General features: G+C 42.8%; 1 protein-coding gene across 1 annotated transcript in view; it reads right to left on the bottom strand.

Moving 5' to 3' along the window:
- The window catches only part of LOC117259592 (protocadherin-16-like), a 90,089-nt gene that overhangs the window by 8,287 nt on the left and 62,295 nt on the right, over positions 1 to 19,507 (bottom strand). The window contains exons 3-15 of the mRNA XM_033631016.2: positions 13,133 to 13,321; positions 12,181 to 12,412; positions 11,749 to 11,985; positions 10,295 to 11,323; positions 9,212 to 9,399; positions 9,032 to 9,128; positions 8,327 to 8,484; positions 6,107 to 6,953; positions 2,639 to 2,878; positions 1,613 to 1,738; positions 1,253 to 1,462; positions 271 to 1,137; positions 58 to 171 (exon numbers count right to left, since the gene is read on the bottom strand). Of these exons, the coding sequence (XP_033486907.2) occupies positions 58 to 171; positions 271 to 1,137; positions 1,253 to 1,462; positions 1,613 to 1,738; positions 2,639 to 2,878; positions 6,107 to 6,953; positions 8,327 to 8,484; positions 9,032 to 9,128; positions 9,212 to 9,399; positions 10,295 to 11,323; positions 11,749 to 11,985; positions 12,181 to 12,412; positions 13,133 to 13,321 (4,534 nt within the window). The remainder of the gene's footprint in view (positions 1 to 57; positions 172 to 270; positions 1,138 to 1,252; positions 1,463 to 1,612; positions 1,739 to 2,638; positions 2,879 to 6,106; positions 6,954 to 8,326; positions 8,485 to 9,031; positions 9,129 to 9,211; positions 9,400 to 10,294; positions 11,324 to 11,748; positions 11,986 to 12,180; positions 12,413 to 13,132; positions 13,322 to 19,507) is intronic.

The raw sequence follows: 19,507 nt of genomic DNA, 5'->3' as shown, positions 1-19,507 counted from the left end.
ACACTGTGGATTTGGAAAACATTGTTTTAGAGAACATGCTGCCATTTCTGCACTTACCCGTAATGGGGTTTATTCCAAAGGATTGCATTCTGTTTCCACTGAAAATACTGTAGCTGATACCAGTTTGAGAGCCATCGGGGTACTGGGCCTGAGTCTGTGTTACTACAGTGCCTATAGGATGAAAAACACATTTGGTTGAAACCATTTACTTCTACTTATTTCAACTATAGATACACAAATATCCAAATAAAAGATTTAATATTAATAAACCTTTAGCAGCATTCTCCTGAAGACTGACATCTCGAGCTGCGCGAGAGAAGCGAATCCCCCTGTAGCTCTGTTCCCTAATATAAATGATAACCACCCCAAGGGAAGACTGAGCTGGGTTGCCCTGGTCCATGGCCTGAACTATCAAAGTCCTCTGGCTTTGGGTCAGAGTCTGCAGCTTCTCTGTGGCCTGGATATCTCCTGTCAGCGAGTTGATGGTGAAGCCCCTCACGGGGTTGGCGAAACGATAAAACACAGAGCCATTAGCCCCAAAGTCTTTGTCCTCTGCCCTCATGGTAGCCAGCACTCGGCGGCTGGACACGCTGCTGGCAGAGATGTTCACAATAAGTGGGTCCTGAATGAAGAAGGGTGCATTGTCGTTCACATCCTGAATGTAGACAGTCACCTGAGCAGTGGAGTTACGTGGGTTTGCAGGGGAGGAGTCAGTGGCACAGACCTCAAAGGTGTAAGAGGCAGTTCTCTCTCTGTCTAGGGGTGCTGCTGTGATGATGCGGCCTGTGTTCTGGTCTATGATAAACATGCTCTGGGTGCCATGGCTCAGAAAGTACAGCACCTGGCTGTTAGGACCCTGGTCCAGATCAATGGCTTTCACCTCCAGGACCAGTGAGCCAATGGGAACATCTTCCGAAACATCCGCAGTGTAGGTACTACTCTGAAACTGGGGGCTGTGATCGTTGATGTCCAGAATGGTCACCTCCACCGTAGCGGTGCCGCTGAGGGGAGGATGGCCCTGGTCCTGAGCTGTGACCGTTATTGTGTACCCAGCCCTCTTCTCCCGATCCAGAGGCCTTGAGGTGGACAACACACCTGACTTTTTGTCCAGGCGGAAGTCTCCTGATGGATCTCCAGCTGCAAGAAAAGCAAGGGCAAATTGTTATAAACAGTCATCAAAGTTATTAAAATGAACAAAATGCAAAATCATGGGAGCTGAATAGAACTGAAACATAACAAATTGCCAAATCACCTGTAATTTTGTAGTTTAATTCCCCACTATCTCCTGCATCCTGGTCAGTGGCTCTCAGGGTAAACAGAGGTAATGCCTCCAGGTTTTCAGGCACCTCTATGCTGTAGTACAGACGGCCAAAGAAAGGAGCATTGTCATTCTCATCAAGCAGTCTGATCCTCACTGTGGCTTTGGCATAGTTGGGGGGAAGGCCTTCATCTTTTGCATAAACTGTCAAAACATAAAAAAACCCACAAGACAAAATTAATTGTGATCTTAAAGAGATGGTTCACAAAGTAATGCCTAATATTATGTATGTAAGAGCAGTGGTCTTAGGGCAGGTTTCATCTACGATGGTGTAGGACAGTCAGAGGGCAGTACCTGTCACTGTGTAGTACTCCTGGAGCTCCCTGTCCAGCGATTTAGTGGTTGTTATTACACCTGTCACTGGGTTGATGCTGAAACCCTTCTCTGAGATACCACCATATGTCACTTGCCCATTGGTTCCTACACAGAAATACACAGTGACTATCCTTTAATTTAAAAATGGATCGCAAAAAATTTAAACCAATAACAAATGTCACCAAAGCTCACAAAGTTAATTCCTATGACCTGGAAATATTTGACAAAAAAACAACAGTATTTAGAGGGTATTTGGATTTCACTTGTTAATAGCTTGTGTATGTATTTGTTTGTTTGTCATTAGTTTTGCTGTCTAAGCGTTTGGCAGTGATGACCCTCCCTCAGGTGTCTGGATGCCAGATTGCGTGCTAACAGAAAGAAGTCTGGCAACCTCACCTGTTTACTTCACTAATTGCTTTTGGAAAGAAAGTTTATAATCCTTCTGTTTTATGTGCTTCTGACTAAGTCTGAGGGAATGCGCCCTCTCTGTAGCCCAACCCCCGCCCTACTGAGTCCACAATTAAAAACAACTGTTAATGTCTGTAATGTGGACACATACTCAGCACATGAAGGCTGAGAGGAATTACAGGCCTTTTTTATTGTTTTAAGTGCTGAAGCAGCACAATTTGTATCTATTTTTAAAAAATCCACACACAAGTACATACAGCATGATTTAAGTAATTTGGAGTTAAAAAGCTGTCTACGTGTCTTGGTTAAAATGAGGCTCAATTTGGTTGAAAAGATGTTTAGGTTACATGTAACTACATATAATCAGCATTTCCATGATTATATTTCAACATGTAGTTAGAACCTTTTTCACATCAAAATATAGTTACTCAAATAATGCTGAAACTATGGTTATGTGTAACTTAGATGTCTGAAACATTAATTTTCCCACCAGCCAGTTTTAACCTAGTAGTCCCTGTGAACGCATGGTTGCTTAAAAATTAGAATTGCCTGCACCAAAGCTGCAGTAACTAAGTCAGTGCACACTGTATGTCTCACCTTGGTCCAGATCAGAGGCAGACACTGTCAACACAGTAGTTCCTGGAGGCTGGTTCTCAGAGATCTGGGCTTTGTACAGGCTCTCCTCAAACCGGGGCACCTCATCATTAACATCAATCACGTGAACACACAGCAGCTGGCTGGACGAGTGCTGGGGTATCCCATGATCCTCAGCAGTTATTGTGAGGTTAAAGACGTCCTGCTCCTCACGGTCCAGAGGTTTGAAAATAGACAGAGAGCCTGCAGAGAGATGAATCAGAGGTGAAATTTGAGGAGAGATTTCCTGTATGTGTGTGCATGTGTGTCTGTGTGTGGGTGTACTTTATTACAGCCTGTTTTGCAGAGGCACTTACACACGACAACTACTTTATAAAAGCGTGCTATCAAAGGCAGTAAAACATGCCACTGTCCATGGTTGTGTGTAGTCAATGGATTTAAAGCAAGTGTGAAAAGTTGCCGTGTGAGGGCCAAATCATAGTTAATCTCCTCCACACACACAGCCTTGCCTACCTGAGTGCTACCACCACCACTGCTGTAACAGCCCAACAGTCTGGCCACAGTTTACGAGATTTTCCATTGGAGAATGCCGCAGCCATCGAGAGAGAAGCAGTAAACACACGCTCTAGACACGCAACAGCCAGGCCTGCCGTGCTCCGTAGAAATTAGGGGCACCCTTGCCTTTTCATTATCCTGCCCTAAGAGGGTAGAGCTTGCATTGATTCAATTTCAATTTCATGCTTTAAAATGAGCTGCAACTGTTAAAGAAAGAGGGCCAGGGCTGTTTGGTTTTAACTTTTTTTGTGCATGTTTTTGCTTTGTATCTTGCTAGGACTGAGATAAGTTGCCCCTAAGCCTTTAATCTGGTAGGAGTTACAGGCTGGAATATTTTCACCAAATCTGACTCCTCTGTGATCCTGCCATATCCCTGGTCACTGATAACACATGGGCAGAAAAGAAGACAGTGGGAACCAGGGGAAAGTTTTTTTTTTGTTTTGGATGTTTTCAATTCCAACATCTTAAGCCTATGTGAGGTTTGTGGCGCCAACACTTTGGACTGCAGTGTGAGGGTTAGCTAAGGTTGCTCAGACAACAAACACATTTTTCTTTTCTTACATGTACAGGTCATTTATCAAAATTGGATGTGTTAATCCCTGAATGGTGCTGTCTTCTGTAAAGAAGCAATTCACTATATCACAAGGGTACTCTCCCTCTGCTCCAAAAGTGAAATTAATGACCTCCCTTCTGACAATGACTGATGAGAATGTGTCTAACTCTGTGACTTTATATATTCCTAATAATAGCTTGATAGTCCTCTCTACTGTGGAAGACTGTGAGTAAAAGTAATGAAAACAGAGTGTGCAGAAATGGTACCAGGTCTCCAGTCACTGACCCCAAAACGGGAGCAAACCAGGTGCTCTGAGGATTAACTCTGTCAGTATTCTAACAAATATCCAGTGTGCATGAGCCCACATACTGGGCTGAAGCAGAAGTGGCATGCATGACAGACGCTGAATGTTTCCATCCCCAGGCTGCTTTAGGGGGCATCCCGGTCGGCGACTTGAAGGGAAAGGAGGAGCCAATGTTGACACGTGTCTCAAACACCACAACAAAGGCCACAGGACCAAATAGCCCAAGGTCAACTTTGACTAAGTGACAGAGTCTCACGCAAGCACACAAACACATATGTGCAGGCCTACACACACACACACACACACACACACACGTGCGTACACATAAACACGCGTAACTGATCCTTTCTCTAATGGTTCCCAGAAGCCCAAGCAGGAGGTTCTTTGGTCTTTCATGGGAATAGATCCACAATAACAGATGATGGTTTGTGTGTGTGTGTGTGTGTGTGTGTAAGTGTGTGTGTGTGTGTGTGTGTGTGTGTGTGTGTTCAATATCTGGCAGGCTGCTCTGTCTGTCTGGCCTCCAACTGAGAGAAATAAGTCATGAAAGGTGAAGTAAGAGTTGTGCGGTGCTAAGACGCAAGCAGAGTATTACAAGAGTTTGTGTGTTTATGTAGGGAGAGATTTGGTAATTGGGGTGGGGTAGTGGTGTGGAAGCACATGGAAAGGTGAGCACACATGCAATGCCAAGTGAAATTTAAAGGTGGCACAAATGCAAAAAAATACCATAAAAAGATCCAAACCGATGTGAGCAGATGAAGATCCGCTTGTCTGCTTAAACTGAAAATATTTTAAAATAAGGGGTTTGCAAGACAGTAATTCTAAAGAACTGGAGTTCCCTACAGGGGCTGGAAATATAAAGACAGAAGACTAAAGAGTTGCAACTGAATAGTTGCAGTTCTATTAAAATTTAAAAGAAAAACGGGGGACAAGGAAAAACATTCTGGAGGTTGAAATGAAACATAACATTGTGTTGTATCTAAATACTATGAAGGCATTTTAGGGTGGAGGGGGAGGGGGGTAATGTATGAGGGGAAAAAAAATCTGAATTTTTGAGATTAAAGAAGTAAATTTACATGCAAAAAAATCATCACACCACAGACGCCAACGGTAAACAGGGAATACCAGCAAACGGTGAGACATTGGATGACTGTTGTTTCAATGACCAATCAAGACATCCCATTATGGTTAAAAAAAATAGTTTCAAAATGAAGGTTGTGCCAACGTCAAGGACGGGGAACATCGAAATATGACGTTATCTTTATTGGGCCTATTCAGTTAATCTGCTAAACTTTATCTACACAGTGTGCATTCAGCAGCTTTATACAATTACTTGTCAACTAAGTCTGAAAATAACAGGCCAAGGCTGACTCACACGGGACACAAACCCCGGTCTCCTAGGTGAAAGTCCTATGCTTGACCCATTGATCTACAACAACTTCCTCCCCACATGGATTCTGCCACTCTTTATACTATGTCACCTGACTTTCTGGCAGAATGCCCTGAAGGCAATCCTCTCCCATATACGCACAAAGACAGGTTGGATAAACCCCTTTGGCTCTAGAATATGCAAGTTTTTTCTCCCATAAAATGGTGAGGGGTTTTTTTCTCATAAATTAACCACTTTAATCTCAGAAATTTGTCTCAGAATATTACTCACTCCCATGGCTCCATTTCTTTTAACCCATAATGGCCCTTATACAGCGTTGTATAATGCATCTTGGAGAGGGAAATTTGCCTATCCAGAATATCATTTTCTTCTAAACACTTCTGTCAGATGTATGACTTATGCAACACTATCATCAGCCAAATCATGGTTGATTCTGCAGTACCCAAAATTAAGTTTTATAAAATGTATAAATGTATTGCAATGCTACTGCAATATGTGTGTATAAAAAAAGCAAACATTACTTGTTGTTTTTCGATAACATGCAAACTGGTATCAAGCATGTCACCTGTGCAACTAACCCATCTACAAACCAGACCTCCACGCCCTCCATTTGTGCCTTGCAACATGAAGCAAACATCACCTTCTGTATTGGCACTGGGCTGGACTTACCAGTGTTGGGGTTGAGGCTGAATGTTCCTCCAGTGTTGCCTGACTGAATGTTGTAGGTCACTCTGCCATTCTCCCCTTGGTCTGCATCTCTGGCCATGACATACAGCACCACAAAGCCTACCGGCTGGTCCTCCATCACACTGACAGCTGTTGGCGAGCTGAACACTGGTGGATTGTCGTTCTCATCGGTTACATACACCCTTGCTGTGACTGAACCCCAGCGCCTCTGGGTGGCATCAAGGGCAGAGTCTGTTGCCTTGACAACCAGTATCAGGTTGGAGGTGACTTCATGGTCCAACTCCTGAGCCAAGGAGAGAACCCCAGTGGAAGGGTTGAGGGTTAGTAGGCCAGGAGTGTTTGGCCACTGATGGAGAATGGAGTACTTCAGCTCGCTGTTGGGCCCACTGCCATCCTTATCTGTTGCCTGGAAAGTATAGACAGAGGAGCCAGCCTCCATGCTCTCAGAGATGACAATGGTGATGGGGTCCTCAGGGAACTGAGGGGCGTGGTCATTGCTGTCCTCTATGTCAATGTCCAGATGGACCAGGGTGCTGCTAGGAGGGGCCTGAGAGAGGTCATCTACTTCAATCTGCAGAGTGTAGCGTGCGTCTCGTTCATAGTCAAGAGGACGAGCCAGGTACACGTCTCCGGTCAAACGGTCCACCACAAAGGTCCCATCCCGGGCTGTGCCCCCGACCACTGTGTAGGTTACCTCCCCTTCCTCTTGACTTTCTCTGTCACGAAGGCGGACTGAGCCAACGACAGAGCCAGGCTTGGCCTCCTCCACAGAGTTGAAGGATATGGAGAATGAATTGGTCTTAGAAGTAGGTCTGTTGGTGCTGAGAACCTGTAATAAAGAACACTGTATGAGTATTTGTAGACAGAGCAATGAAAAGTTACATGCCCAATGGCAACTCAAGTTAACAATGTCAAATAATAAAGAATGGAAATATTTCATAGATTTTGGGCAAAGCAAAAACAGATTTGGTCCACTGTATGTGTTCACTGGGAACAAATGAAATCGGTTACAAGAGGTTTTTATAGACTTGAATAACACGCCTCCTAACCTTAATCACACTTAATCTGGTACTCATGTGGCTGCCAGGAAAAATAATAGATGATAAAAGTAACACAATCAGAGAGGGAAATGCTAAGATGGTTTGAATTTAGCACTGGGACATACTCCTTTACTGTGTATAGCTTTACACTTGCTTTGATGAGAAATGTCTTCAAAGACTACAGCATTATTACATCTCTCCTTTGTATGAAAAGAGCACCATAAGTAACACACATGACACACTGTTTTAATAAAACACACGCAGCTGTAAACGGGGGAGGGAGAGGGAGAGGTTGTGCTGATCAAATTTTCAGCAGCATCACTGACAGCGTTTTGCAGGCTGAAGGGGTGATCTAGATACCCAGCATCCTACAGCACAGTTCCCACAGTAAGTAGGCACTCCAAAAAATATGCCGTGTTTGTTGTGAAATCATACATGACAAGCTGTAAATTGGTTCCACATTAGATGGAAAAGGAGTGTTCCAGAAATAAATTGGTATAGTCCCATCCTATCATCGATGGATTTAGAAAATCAGTCTGAAAAGATGATTAAAGGAAATTATAGAAATGCGTCAGCGGGCAAGAACAACACTGCACTGTTTAATCCAATTAACTAATAATTATGACTTTCTTTTTTTTGTTGTTGGAAAGGAGGAAAAACTGAACTGGCACTTAATGGAGCTGTTTATATGGCAACTCTATTTTCCTGGAACCTATAAATCTACGTTCCCTTCCAGGGTTCTTCCATTGTGTCCATTCTCTGTTCTATATTAAATATTAACTGAATTACCTTCAATGCTGTGTTTTACGTGAGTGTATAGCCCTGCCGCTTATTGCGGGCTACTGTATTAAAAAAGTGTTGAAGTCATTGAGTATGACCTCGATCAGAACAGTCTACAGCTGGCCCTCATCACAAGCCAGCTGGGAGTATTTGATTCAGACCCACTTTTCCATTTCAGATAGAAATTTCCCTTTTGAAAAGTCACAGGGGAAGAAAAGGGAGGGGATGGGAGGGAAGCTTGTCAGAAGTGCGGCTGATATGTCTGCAGCTAGTCTGAGGGGCCCAGAGACATGGATCCTCTCAGCCCAAAGTCTATTCTTTGATATGAAAAAGGTGAGTAGTGAGGGTGTTTGTGCTGGCTGAGCTCCAATGAAAGTCTGACCTGAATGGTGAGGGAGCAGGAGGTGCTGCGAGGGGGCAGTCCTCTGTCAGTAGCTGTCACCGTCAGAGTGTACTCAGCCCGCTCTGAGTGGCTGAGAGGGGATGATGAGCGCAGCTCCCCAGTGTTTGGGTTCAAAGAGAAACGCTCAGCCCTGGGACCTTGGAGAGAAAGAGAGTCCAGACTTTAACTGGATGTGATGTACATGGAGGAACAAAATACACAAACCTAGCAAGGCAGTTGTGGCATTTTGTCAGCATAAAAACATTTTCAGACATAAGTGATAGATGTTGCTTATTGACTCAACCATGGTGTCATATGTTTACAGTATTTTCACGCATGAATACCAGTAATAATCTATGTAGTACTTTTTCTAAACACAATTACAAAGTGCTTTGCACTAAAACAACACTAATATAGTGATAACACAAGACTGGAAAATGGATAAACAAACAAAAAAGCTCAACATAAATCCACAAACAACAACAAAAAAATCCTGCAATAATAAACTTATACTGTGGCCCTGGGTGGCAAATGGCCCTTCAAGGTGTTCTATATGCAGGCTCTCTTCATCCATTATCACACATCACTGAGTACCAATACTTTTTAAAAAATAGAAAATGTACTGCACCTACATACATTAAATAAATCCTTCAATAATTATTTTGCACAGATGAGTACTTTCTTAACTTCCTGCAAGTACTATACCTGACAAAGAGTAGAATATGGTTCCGTTTTCCCCTTCATCTGGGTCTTTGGCTTGCAGTGTGGCCAAGAAAACCCCAGATGACTGACCTTCTGTCACCTATGAGTTAAAAAAAAAGATGTCACAGACGTAATGGAACTTTAATTTTCTGCCTGCCTGTGTTTGTGGTCTTATGGCATCACCTGTATGATGAGACTTTTGCCCGACTGGCTATGGGTGAAAGAGGGGTGATTGTCATTGTCATCCAGGACAGTGATGAAGGCTGTGCCTGAGGCACTACGAGGGGGTGAACCTCCATCTTGGACCACCACCACCAGCTGGTAACTAGACTGCTGCTCTCTGTCCAGAGTGGTCCTTGTACTGATCTCACCTGGGGAGAGAAGGGGGGTGGATAAGATAGATTTTATGCGGAGGCAGTAGTCCAGGGCACTGGAATAACGATGAGAGACTCAAGAGCCAGCAGGCTTTGATCAATGACACACAAGTAATGGTCATGCACAGTGTGCAGATGTACGTGTGCATGTGCATGCACACAAATAGAGGAATTTTGGAAGGTTGGCAGATGCTGTAGAGGCTCATAACTCAGCCAGATACTAATCACAAATCAGACTCTCGAGTCTCCACCCACAGACTAACAGGCTCAGCAGGCCAATTAGAGCCCTGCAAGATGCTTAGTGCTACTGTCACCATCATCTGACTAATTTATGACAGTGGGGAAGAGGCAACTGTAGTCTCTCATCTTTTAAAGATGACTGGGTGAGTTAACTAAACACTGATAAAGTTTTTTTTTCCTGAAATAAAAAAATGATTTTTGTTTACACAAAATTTTTCTGATGGAATCATGACAGCTTGTTTTTCACACTGATGTGTATTCAATATTCAATTTAGCTTTTGTTCAATTTACAGAAAAAATAATAAATGCACAACTGTAAACAAAAACTGAGCCTTTTTTTATTTTTGGGTCAGGAATGCTCCAGTATCTTCTAAAGACCACATAATCTGGATGACATCCAAAATTCATCAAATAATAGCATTGCAGCCTTTCTTCTCTTCTTCTCTTGCTAGCCCTCCTGTCAACAGCAGCTTTATTAAGCATAACAGCTTTTTTTTCCCTCATACCTGCTCTGTTCTTTAGACATCTTTGCATAAATGTACAGATTGCTTTGGTTTCCTGATCAACAAAGCCTAGGCGATCACAATTTTAACACTCCGATCCAATAGACGGCTTCTGGTATTTATGTTCGTACATGACATTTTCTATTCACCTGTGTGGGAGTTTATCTGGAAGTGGCGATCAGTGTGCAGAAAGCGGTAGCTGAGGCGTCCGTTGGGGCCACTGTCTCGGTCTGAGGCTGACACGTGACCAAAGCCTGTTCCTGCAGGCAGGTTTTCTCTCACAGCCATAAAGACCCTCTCTTGTGTGAGCCGGGGAGAGTTGTCATTCTCATCAGTCACAGATATCCGCACTGTGGCACTGCCCGTTTTCTTCAACTGTCCATGACCTTGGCTGGCCAGCACTGTTAAAAGATACATGTCCTTAACTTCTCTATCCATGGCACTTTTCACAAACAGCCAGCCACTGTCTGCTGCAATGCCAAACCCTGCAGCATCTCCATCTGGACGCAAGTGATACGCCAGGGGGCTGAAATGACCTGAGCCAGGGGTTTCTCTGTTCAAAGCCCTGACCTGCAGGAAGCGTGTGTTTATTGGAGTCCCTTCTTTTAACTCCACACGGTAGGTGAGAGTATCAAACACAGGTCCCTGGTCATTCTCTGCTTGGACATGAACCACAAGCACAAAAGTGGCGCTAAGCTGGGGTACTCCACTATCCTTGGCAATCACCTGAAGGTCATAACGAGGGGCATTCTCATAGTTGAGGCTCCCTACCAATCGAATCTCACCACTGCTGCGTTCTATGCTGAAAGTCCTCTGAATTACACTTGGTGAGAAAAGATCAAAGGTAAGTTGTCCATTGACTCCAGAGTCTCTGTCCTCAGCTTGGACCCGATAAACCACTGTGCCCATTTCTGTATGCTCTGGCAGCAGCAAGGACTCAGAAGACGAGGGCAGAAAAACAGGTGGGTTATCATTGATGTCTGCAATGGTAATGTGGACACGGGTCTGGCCAAAGGCAGGGGGGTTGCCACTGCGGGCCTGCACCTCCAAATCAATAGCTGACTGCGCTTCATGATCCAGGGGCAGACTGGTCCTTAAGGCCCCAGTGTCAGGATCCACTGTAAAGTATCCTGCAGGGTCCCCAGAGCTGATGGTGTAGGAGATATCTCTAGAGGTGCCTAGAAAGGGAGAAAGATGACAAAAACCAGAGACACATCACTGTGGCTCAAGAGGCTGCGCTAAAAGCACTGAAGCAACTGTATACTCCAAAGATGTAATTTTTCAACTTTCATGACTGTAATAGAGTTCTAAAAACTCAGAAAATGGATATATAAACAAAGTTGTGAAATGAAATTTCTGATTGATGTTATTTCAGAGTTAGGTGTGTATAGTGGCCCAACGCCTATTTGTACAAGTGGTGCAGGGAGCAGAAATGAAACTCCTTTTAGTATGATCGAGTGTGACTGATAAATGGATATTGACCAGTTCAATATGGACTGTGGGACTCAAAATTGTATGTTTGAGTGTTTGAGAGTGAGTGAGTGAGTGAGTGAGTGAGTGAGTGAGTGACAAAGAAGAGAGAGCATGTGTTTGTACACCCCACCTGTCTTACTGCTTGCCTGGACAATGCCTACGACTGTCCCCCGCATGGCATCCTCTGATACCGTAAAATAGTACTGTGTCTGTTCAAACACGGGCGGTGCCACCAGCCCCGCCACCACACTAATGTTGACTCTGGCATTGACGAGAGCAACCAGACCACCACCATCCTGAGCAGAGATTTGAATGGGAATGACAGAGTTTGCCTTCCCATAGACAGACCGAGAGAGGGAGATCACACCTAAAAAAATAGTTGTAGACAAGCTGTTCAAACAGGCTATTTTTACATCACACAACATTGTAAACCATGCAACATAATAATGCAATGAAATTGCAGGAAGAAATTGCAGGATAAAAGTCTTCAGCTTACTAAGTAATTGAAATTATATAAATAAAGTTAAGTGTATATAGGAACTGGCAAAGTACTTGTGCCAACCTGTGTCTTTGTTGAGCGTAAAGTAAGGGGAGGCCCCTCCAGGTACTGTTTTGTATGTAATTCTTCCATTCTCGCCTGAGTCTGGGTCATAGGCTGTCACTCTGACAACAGATGTCCCAGGGGCGCTCTGCGTGCTCAAACTGACAGCATAGTTGACTGGGTAGAAGGCGGGTCTGTTATCATTAATGTCGACCAGATCTACCTTCACATAGGCGACTGAGCTCAGTCCACCCTGCAGAGGAAACAAAAAGCTCCTTTGTTATACCTTCACTTACATTAAATCATGAACAGAAGAAAACACACCTGAAAGCGGGATTTAGGCCACATTAATGGCACAAGTAGACCACATTAATGGTCAAAGTAAGTAAAAGTAAAAACCAGCAGTAAACCCTGTTAAAATTTCAATGTATAGCCGTAGCCTCTAAAATATAGTCCTAGCAGGTTTGTGCAGGGATACAGATTGATAGTTTCCCTTGGGAAAGAGCAATATGTCATGACCCGTGGAGGGTGAGAGGGCCCGCCGCAACTGAACAATCTGTTTCATAGGCTTTTCATTTGCAGAAAACACAGTGCAGGCTTTTCATTTGGACCAGGTGGCAAAAACGATGGAGGCGGCAGTCCAACTTGTTAAAATATTACTGCCTGACAATTGAGGCATTTCTCCGTCTGATTGCTTTAACATGGCTGCAGTAATTTTCTTTCATTTTAAACCTTTTATTTGTTAAGTATTATTTGGCATAAAGTGAACAGGATATACTCTTTTGCGTAAGCCTGCCATGGAGAGCCATTCAAGATTTTGTTTTTTACTTGGTTGCTCATATCAAAGTTTTTCTGCACAGTTGGCCATGTCTTTGGTCTCCTGTCTATGAGAAGCACGGCTGCTGTGTTTATGGGATTACTCTGTGGCTCGATGGATTCATATTAAGCATGATTTCAAAACGCTGTGGCTCACCCCATCCACTGCAGTAACAGTAAAGTCAAAGCTCGCCACCCCTTGATCTCTGTCTAGTGCAGCACTAGTGCAGATCTGGCCAGTCTCCTTGCCAATGGTGAACTGAGAGGGAACAGTGCTGGTAATGCCAGAGCCAAGGGAGTAGGTAACAGAGCCAAAAGAACCGCCGTCTGCATCCATCGCAGTCACCTACAAAGAAGAAAACATGCTATTGGTTAAACATTCCAACATTGTGCATTAAAATTAAAATTTATTAAGTTGGACGGAAAATATCCTACTGGATAAACTCAGCAGTTTCCATACTCATTAATAATACTACTCTAAAGCCACAGCAGATCAAATCTAAATTCTATTAGAGGGATGTAAGAGTGATGGCAATCCACAAACTGAAACAAGAGCACCATACCAGGTGGCTTTTGAAAGCATCTTTGGACCTGGTCTTTGTTGTTTATCTGAGTCTGAGCATGAGCCAAACAGGTCCTTTGGCAGAAAGGGGCTCTGAGGGAATGAAGGAGGGTGGCGGGAAGGAAGATGACTTCTACAGGCTCTGGGAGGGCTGCCAGCAGGGAAAACTGCCTGCTTCAGGAGTGGCGTCTGTCGGCAAAGGACAGTGACAGGGACGGCTGGGGAACAGTGGGATACCACACAGTATGCTTCAGTGCAGCGCATTATACCCTAATGTAATGTCCCACTTGCGGTCTGGTTTTAATAATGCCGCACATCTACAGAGGGCTGGAACCGCTGGAGCTATAAAAGTTGCTCACAAGCCATCAGCCGGGGAGCCGACTCAATTACTACAGAATCTCCCAAGACAGCAAAAGGCAAATAGACCAATCAGATTGGGCCCCTAGGTACCAGCAGTATAATTGTTTACAAGTGTTGGCTCTAGATCGCAGTTTGCAAGAGATTATAGTAGGGTTAAACCTCACAAGTTGATTAGAATTCTTCTTCCGTCCATCTTATATAAATGGATCTTTTTAGGAAAACACTAATTGGATGAGAGAGAGCGAAAAAAAGTTTGGTTTATGCTCTGGTGCTCCAACACTCAGCAGCAGGGAGCCTCCTCTGTGTAAGATGGAGTAGTCATCAGGAACATAGCCAAGAAAAATAAGGCAAGCCATGCTTATCATCAAAAGCTGACTTTTTTTTAAAGATGGCATTGGTATGAGTGTGAGTAGATGGAAATCATTCATTCAAGGCGATGAAGGTTTGGCTGCGGTAATTCAGGCTCCATCTCTTTCATGAGCAGATGGCAGACGGGGGACTCAGCAGAGAGCATGCCCCACACTCTTGACTGTAACTCCTAACAGAGGGTGAGTAGTGTGTAGGAGTGAGGGAGTTGTAAAGCTGGCAGAGACGCAAGCCAAAGAGAAGAATAATAAACCACATGAGGAAAGGGGAAACCAAGAGCAATACAAGAAAGCTACTCCATCTTTTAACGCGCAGAGGCTGCAGCTTACTGTAATATTTTATCATTTTGCAGCGGGACAAGTTATTTATAACAACCCCACAGCTTTATATGCTTGTTTTCTTCACAGTTGTGTGATGTGTCAGCTGGAGGGAAAGTTGAAGGAGTATTTTAGCAATACCTGCATCTTAAAAAAAAACTTTAAAAAGACAGCAGATACGCTCCAAACATCTCCAAACAGATCTGTAGGAAAATATTTTCCCCCTTGTGAATGACCCATTCGTGGCAGGCATTGAATATGCGTGCTATTTGAGGAGACTCTATGTTGCTTTCTGTTTTAGCCACAACCATCCATAAAAACTTTTTTTATAAAGTAATCCCACATACAGTTCATAAAAAAATCCAATGTAAAAAGTCTGCATTTTTATTATGATACAAAAACTTGACAAATGAAAGAAAAAAGATGAAGAAAGAAGGGAAGAGAAGGAAGAAAATTAAAGTTATTTTTGGTGGGGTGGGAGTTGGATCTCTTTCCACTCTATGAATCTATAATGATACACAGTAAAACTTATTGGTGTGTTCAAACTTAACACACAATTCACATTGAATTGAGGGTTCCCTGTGCGTTCGAAAACTTACAACTGGAGCAAGCACATTGGCACAATGTGTGCTACAGAGATATTAAGCTTTTCTGTTAAGAACAAATTCAGAAGAGAGAGGGGATTGAGTGATGTGTACGCCATGAAATTAATTTACATGAGGAGGATCCAGTGCTTTAATAGTTTCACTTCTCCCAGTGCTCCAATACTACACAAATGGGTGAGGACATTTGGAGCCATATGTGGTTTGAAAACCTGAGAACAATATGTTCCATGAGTTACGTGTACGGCTGTATTGCAGGGAATGTACTGTAAGATAATAAACCACACAATCACATTTGCATAAATCCTAACCACTGTAAGTAGAATGCCTGCAGCAATCAGTCTGTTTTGGAATCTGCAGAGACTGCAATTTCAATTCCACTCTCATTTCTAAGTTAATAGCAGCATATCAGTGTCATCTTGCTGGAACACAGAGTTGACTGTCCAGGAGATTATAATTTTTCAGCCACATATATGAAATAACATGAGGCCAGATGCAAATGAAAAACGAGCAGGACAATTAGGCAAACCCCAAACCATGAACCCTGAGAGACAAGGATAACCTAACAAAGTGTGGCTGAAAGTATAAATCAATAAAAAGCGAGTATTAATCTCAACAGATTCTAAACTAAACAAGATTCCCACAAAACCTTGTGTTCTGGATGTTACGTAATGCAATTCAGCATTAAAACAATCCATTATTTATCTCAATATACTGAAGAGAAACTTGTTCATTTCCCTGTCAAATGTTCTTCATTTTATTTTAAAGAAATAGTGTATAAGATTTAAGGGAATTTAATCTAGTGGTGAGAACTGCAGATTGCAACCACCTGAAACTTCCCACAGTTAAATTCTCTAAGTGTTTATTGTTCAGCAGGATTTAACCAGGAGCTGAATTATCCGCAGAGGTCCCTTCTTTTCCAAAACAAATAGACCAGGTGATTAAGACCTGTAAATGCAGGAGAGAATGCAATTTCACCCTACAAATAAGTATTCCTCCAATGCTATTTGGTATGTCAGAGATGGGCCACTAGCCCAGCCCGTGCTAATCTGTGCTAAGCTTTTTTCTTGGATAACTCAAAATCCAGCCGTTTAAGAAGTTTATACTGGGACCCCAGTTGTCTACAGAGGTCTTTTCCTCTCCAATACAAACAGACCCGGTGATTTTAACTGTTAAAAAACATAATGCATAATGCAGTTTAATGTTAAATAAATTAGTGGTTTTCCGATGCTCTTGTCACAGAGGAGCTGCTAACTACAGTGGCTGATGCGAAAATGCAAAAATGCGAACAGTCCTATCTAGAGCCAGTGTTTGATTTGTCTGTTCTGGGCTACTGTAACATAGTGGCACAACATGACGATCTCCATGGACATGGGCCCGCTTCCTAAACATCTCATTCTAAGGTAATGAAAACATAATGATTCTTATTTTCAGGTGATTATACACCAAGGAAAACATACATATTACATTATATTCCATTCCTGTCAATATATCCCCAAAATCCTACATGTTGGACCTTTAAAATTTTTTGTTACCAGTCTCAATATGCACTCAAACTATCTCCTCTACATGGGTATACTGTAGATTTTGTGGAAAAGGAAACATTTATAGCCAAGATAGTCATTTAAAGATGCGCCAGTCAGAAGTAGGAATTCTCTGCCCTGCAGGAGGGAAAAAAATACCACTCACCACTTTGTCGAATCCATCTTGACATGGATACAAGGGGCCTCTCTTTCTGTTTCCCACTGACTTTTTACTTTCTCTACTGCAATGTATAGGTATTACGCAAAGTCTCTATTTCTATTGGATTAAAAGTTCAAAAGCAGGAGTAATCTTAGATCATCAGCACTATTCTCCTTACACTTCATGTGTGTGAGTGAGGCATGATGGGAGCTGTCTTATCAGCAGGGGAAAGGCAACGTTTGGCCGAGTCCTTAGTAAAACAAGCTGGGGGAATCCAAAGATAACTGGGGCACTTGTGGTTCTCCCATCAGATTCCAGAAGCCTTCCAGAGGAGACTTTCTGACTGACTGACTGTCCAATCAAGAGAACAGGATTCACAGGAGAGAACATGCCTTTGTATGTTTATGTATAATATGTTCAAATGGAATAATAATCCTGAGGCTTTTGGATGCTCCAAAGTGTTTTGGCCCATGTCTTCACTCTGTGGTCTGAGAGAGTGCCAGGCCTGGAAAAGAACAAGCCCTGGATTTAGGTGCTTTCTATTTTTAGAGTTGAATTTCCCAAAAGGCCAATTACAATTCTCATACATGATTGTCCACTGTGGCTTTCTAGTCCTTGTTCTTATGTTTTTGTGGATAACAAAAGCACATGTACGTCAGCGGGACCTTACTTGCCCAAGCTACTGCCCCTCTATCTGTCTTCATTGTGCAGCCATGCAAAAAATCTCCACTGTGGAAAGACCTAGTGCAAAAACCTGTGAGTAAATGAATGATGTAGAGCCGAAACCATTGAGGCCAACACGGGGTGAAATGAAGGCGATGTAGTTTTTAATCATGCTCCCCGTATTTTTGAGTGCCCAGTCAAACAAATCTGTCTCACGTAGTCCTTAGTGAAACCAGCCAATCAGGACTGCACCTCTGCCAATCCAAATAGGCCACAAATGACGGAGTGCACATGTAAATGTTTGCCAACTGGGAAATTATCACACACATCAATCAAACTCTGCATGCACACGTCCTTTGAGTGTACCTTAGATGGGTAAGCAAAGACACCGACGTACAAACACTGGGGATAAAGTCATCACTCATTACAGTGTTGTGATGCGTGTAGAGCAGAAGAGCAAGACCATTTTCATTTTGCACTCTGATTACACCAAAATTGTCCTTGTATCCACCAGGAAGTCTCTGCAAACAAACTAAGCTCAGATAAGTATGAAGCAGTGGCTACTGTGACTTTGGCCCAAATTTAACTTGGCAACTTTGTAGCAGAAACAAATGTTCAGAAAATACTGGAAGACATTTCTAAATGTGTTAAAACTCAAATTTATGATTGCGTCTACTTTAATCTCAGTTTGGGAGTGCTGTTACTTAAAGCACCATATGTGACAAATTGGCCATGCAACTGAGATGGGTTTAAAGAAATGCTTAAATTACAGAGATCGATGTCAATGTTAAATAAGAACAAGTTTCCATCCTTAGGGATCTAGAACAAAGAGGACTTTATTTAATAAGCTGTGGAGACTTATTAAAGGCAAAGGAACTGTGCACTCCATCTACTATTGATTTTATCTGCCATCTTTAGAGTTTAAACTATTTTCAACTCCAGTAATGCCCCAATTTAAATCAATCTAATCCCAGTCTGACTCAGTCTAATTTTAACAGCAAAATACCAAATTATCAATATGATACATAATTTTAATGGCAGTTTCACAGACATAACCAATTAAGCCTGTTAAAGCAGGACTCCCACAAGAGCAATTACATGCAGCCTGTGATAGATTGATGGAGTGACATAGAGATCATTAAGACGGTAAAGGCAAAGAGGAAAGCGTAGGCTCAAAGAAATCAAAAGAGTGGGCGAGTTGCAGAAATCTGGACTGAGAGTTGCTTTGAGCTTTCACAGCTGGTGTGAAGCCGTGCACACTCCTCTCCCTCTATTGTCCTGGCATCACTTCTGAGGATAGCAGAGATGAGGAGAGCGAGGTCGAGACTTCCTAAAGGCCTCTTTCACTATTCGCTCAAGTAGCAGATAGGCAGGTTGGAGACTTTGTGACATGTACACCACCACACCAAAGAACCAGACAGAGACCACATTGACGCGGTGGAAGGAAGAAGCCCACACACTGTTGACGAATATATCAAAACTCTAAACATTTGCTGCACAGTATTGTCTGGATTCCGACCAACCATATGTGAAAGATTTTGGTGGTAACTCAGGAGACAAAAAGCTGAAATCTTTGCCACATAGTTTGAGACATGTGTAAGGTCTACAAAATGGTGACATTAAATACTACCAAACTGTGGCCTGTGATTTCTGGCTTCTTTGTATAAGTGTGATAAAAGTAATGCAATTTCAAAAGACATCCAGCTGCAACACACTGAGAGATGTTCAAGAATCTTCCCAGCTGCCCTGTTGTGTTCCTCAGATCATCTACATACTGTGTGTACAGAGCAGGTTTACATAGTATGAGAAAGCTAGAACAGATACAGTGGTTGTCCTAACACAATACCTGGCTGGGAGACTGTGCTATGCCAAAATCTACTAAAGGCACATTAATGGCTGTGAGGTGATGTATAAAAAGATCTTGCGGTTATTATTTTTGGAAAGGGTTGTACTTTCCCATGTATTCCTCCAATTTCTGT

Source organism: Epinephelus lanceolatus, chromosome 4 (assembly GCF_041903045.1).
Source record: "Epinephelus lanceolatus isolate andai-2023 chromosome 4, ASM4190304v1, whole genome shotgun sequence".
In the NCBI taxonomy this organism is placed as follows: Eukaryota; Metazoa; Chordata; class Actinopteri; order Perciformes; family Serranidae; genus Epinephelus; species Epinephelus lanceolatus.
Note: the sequence above shows the minus strand (reverse complement) of the source record. Positions and strands in the feature narration are given on the sequence as shown.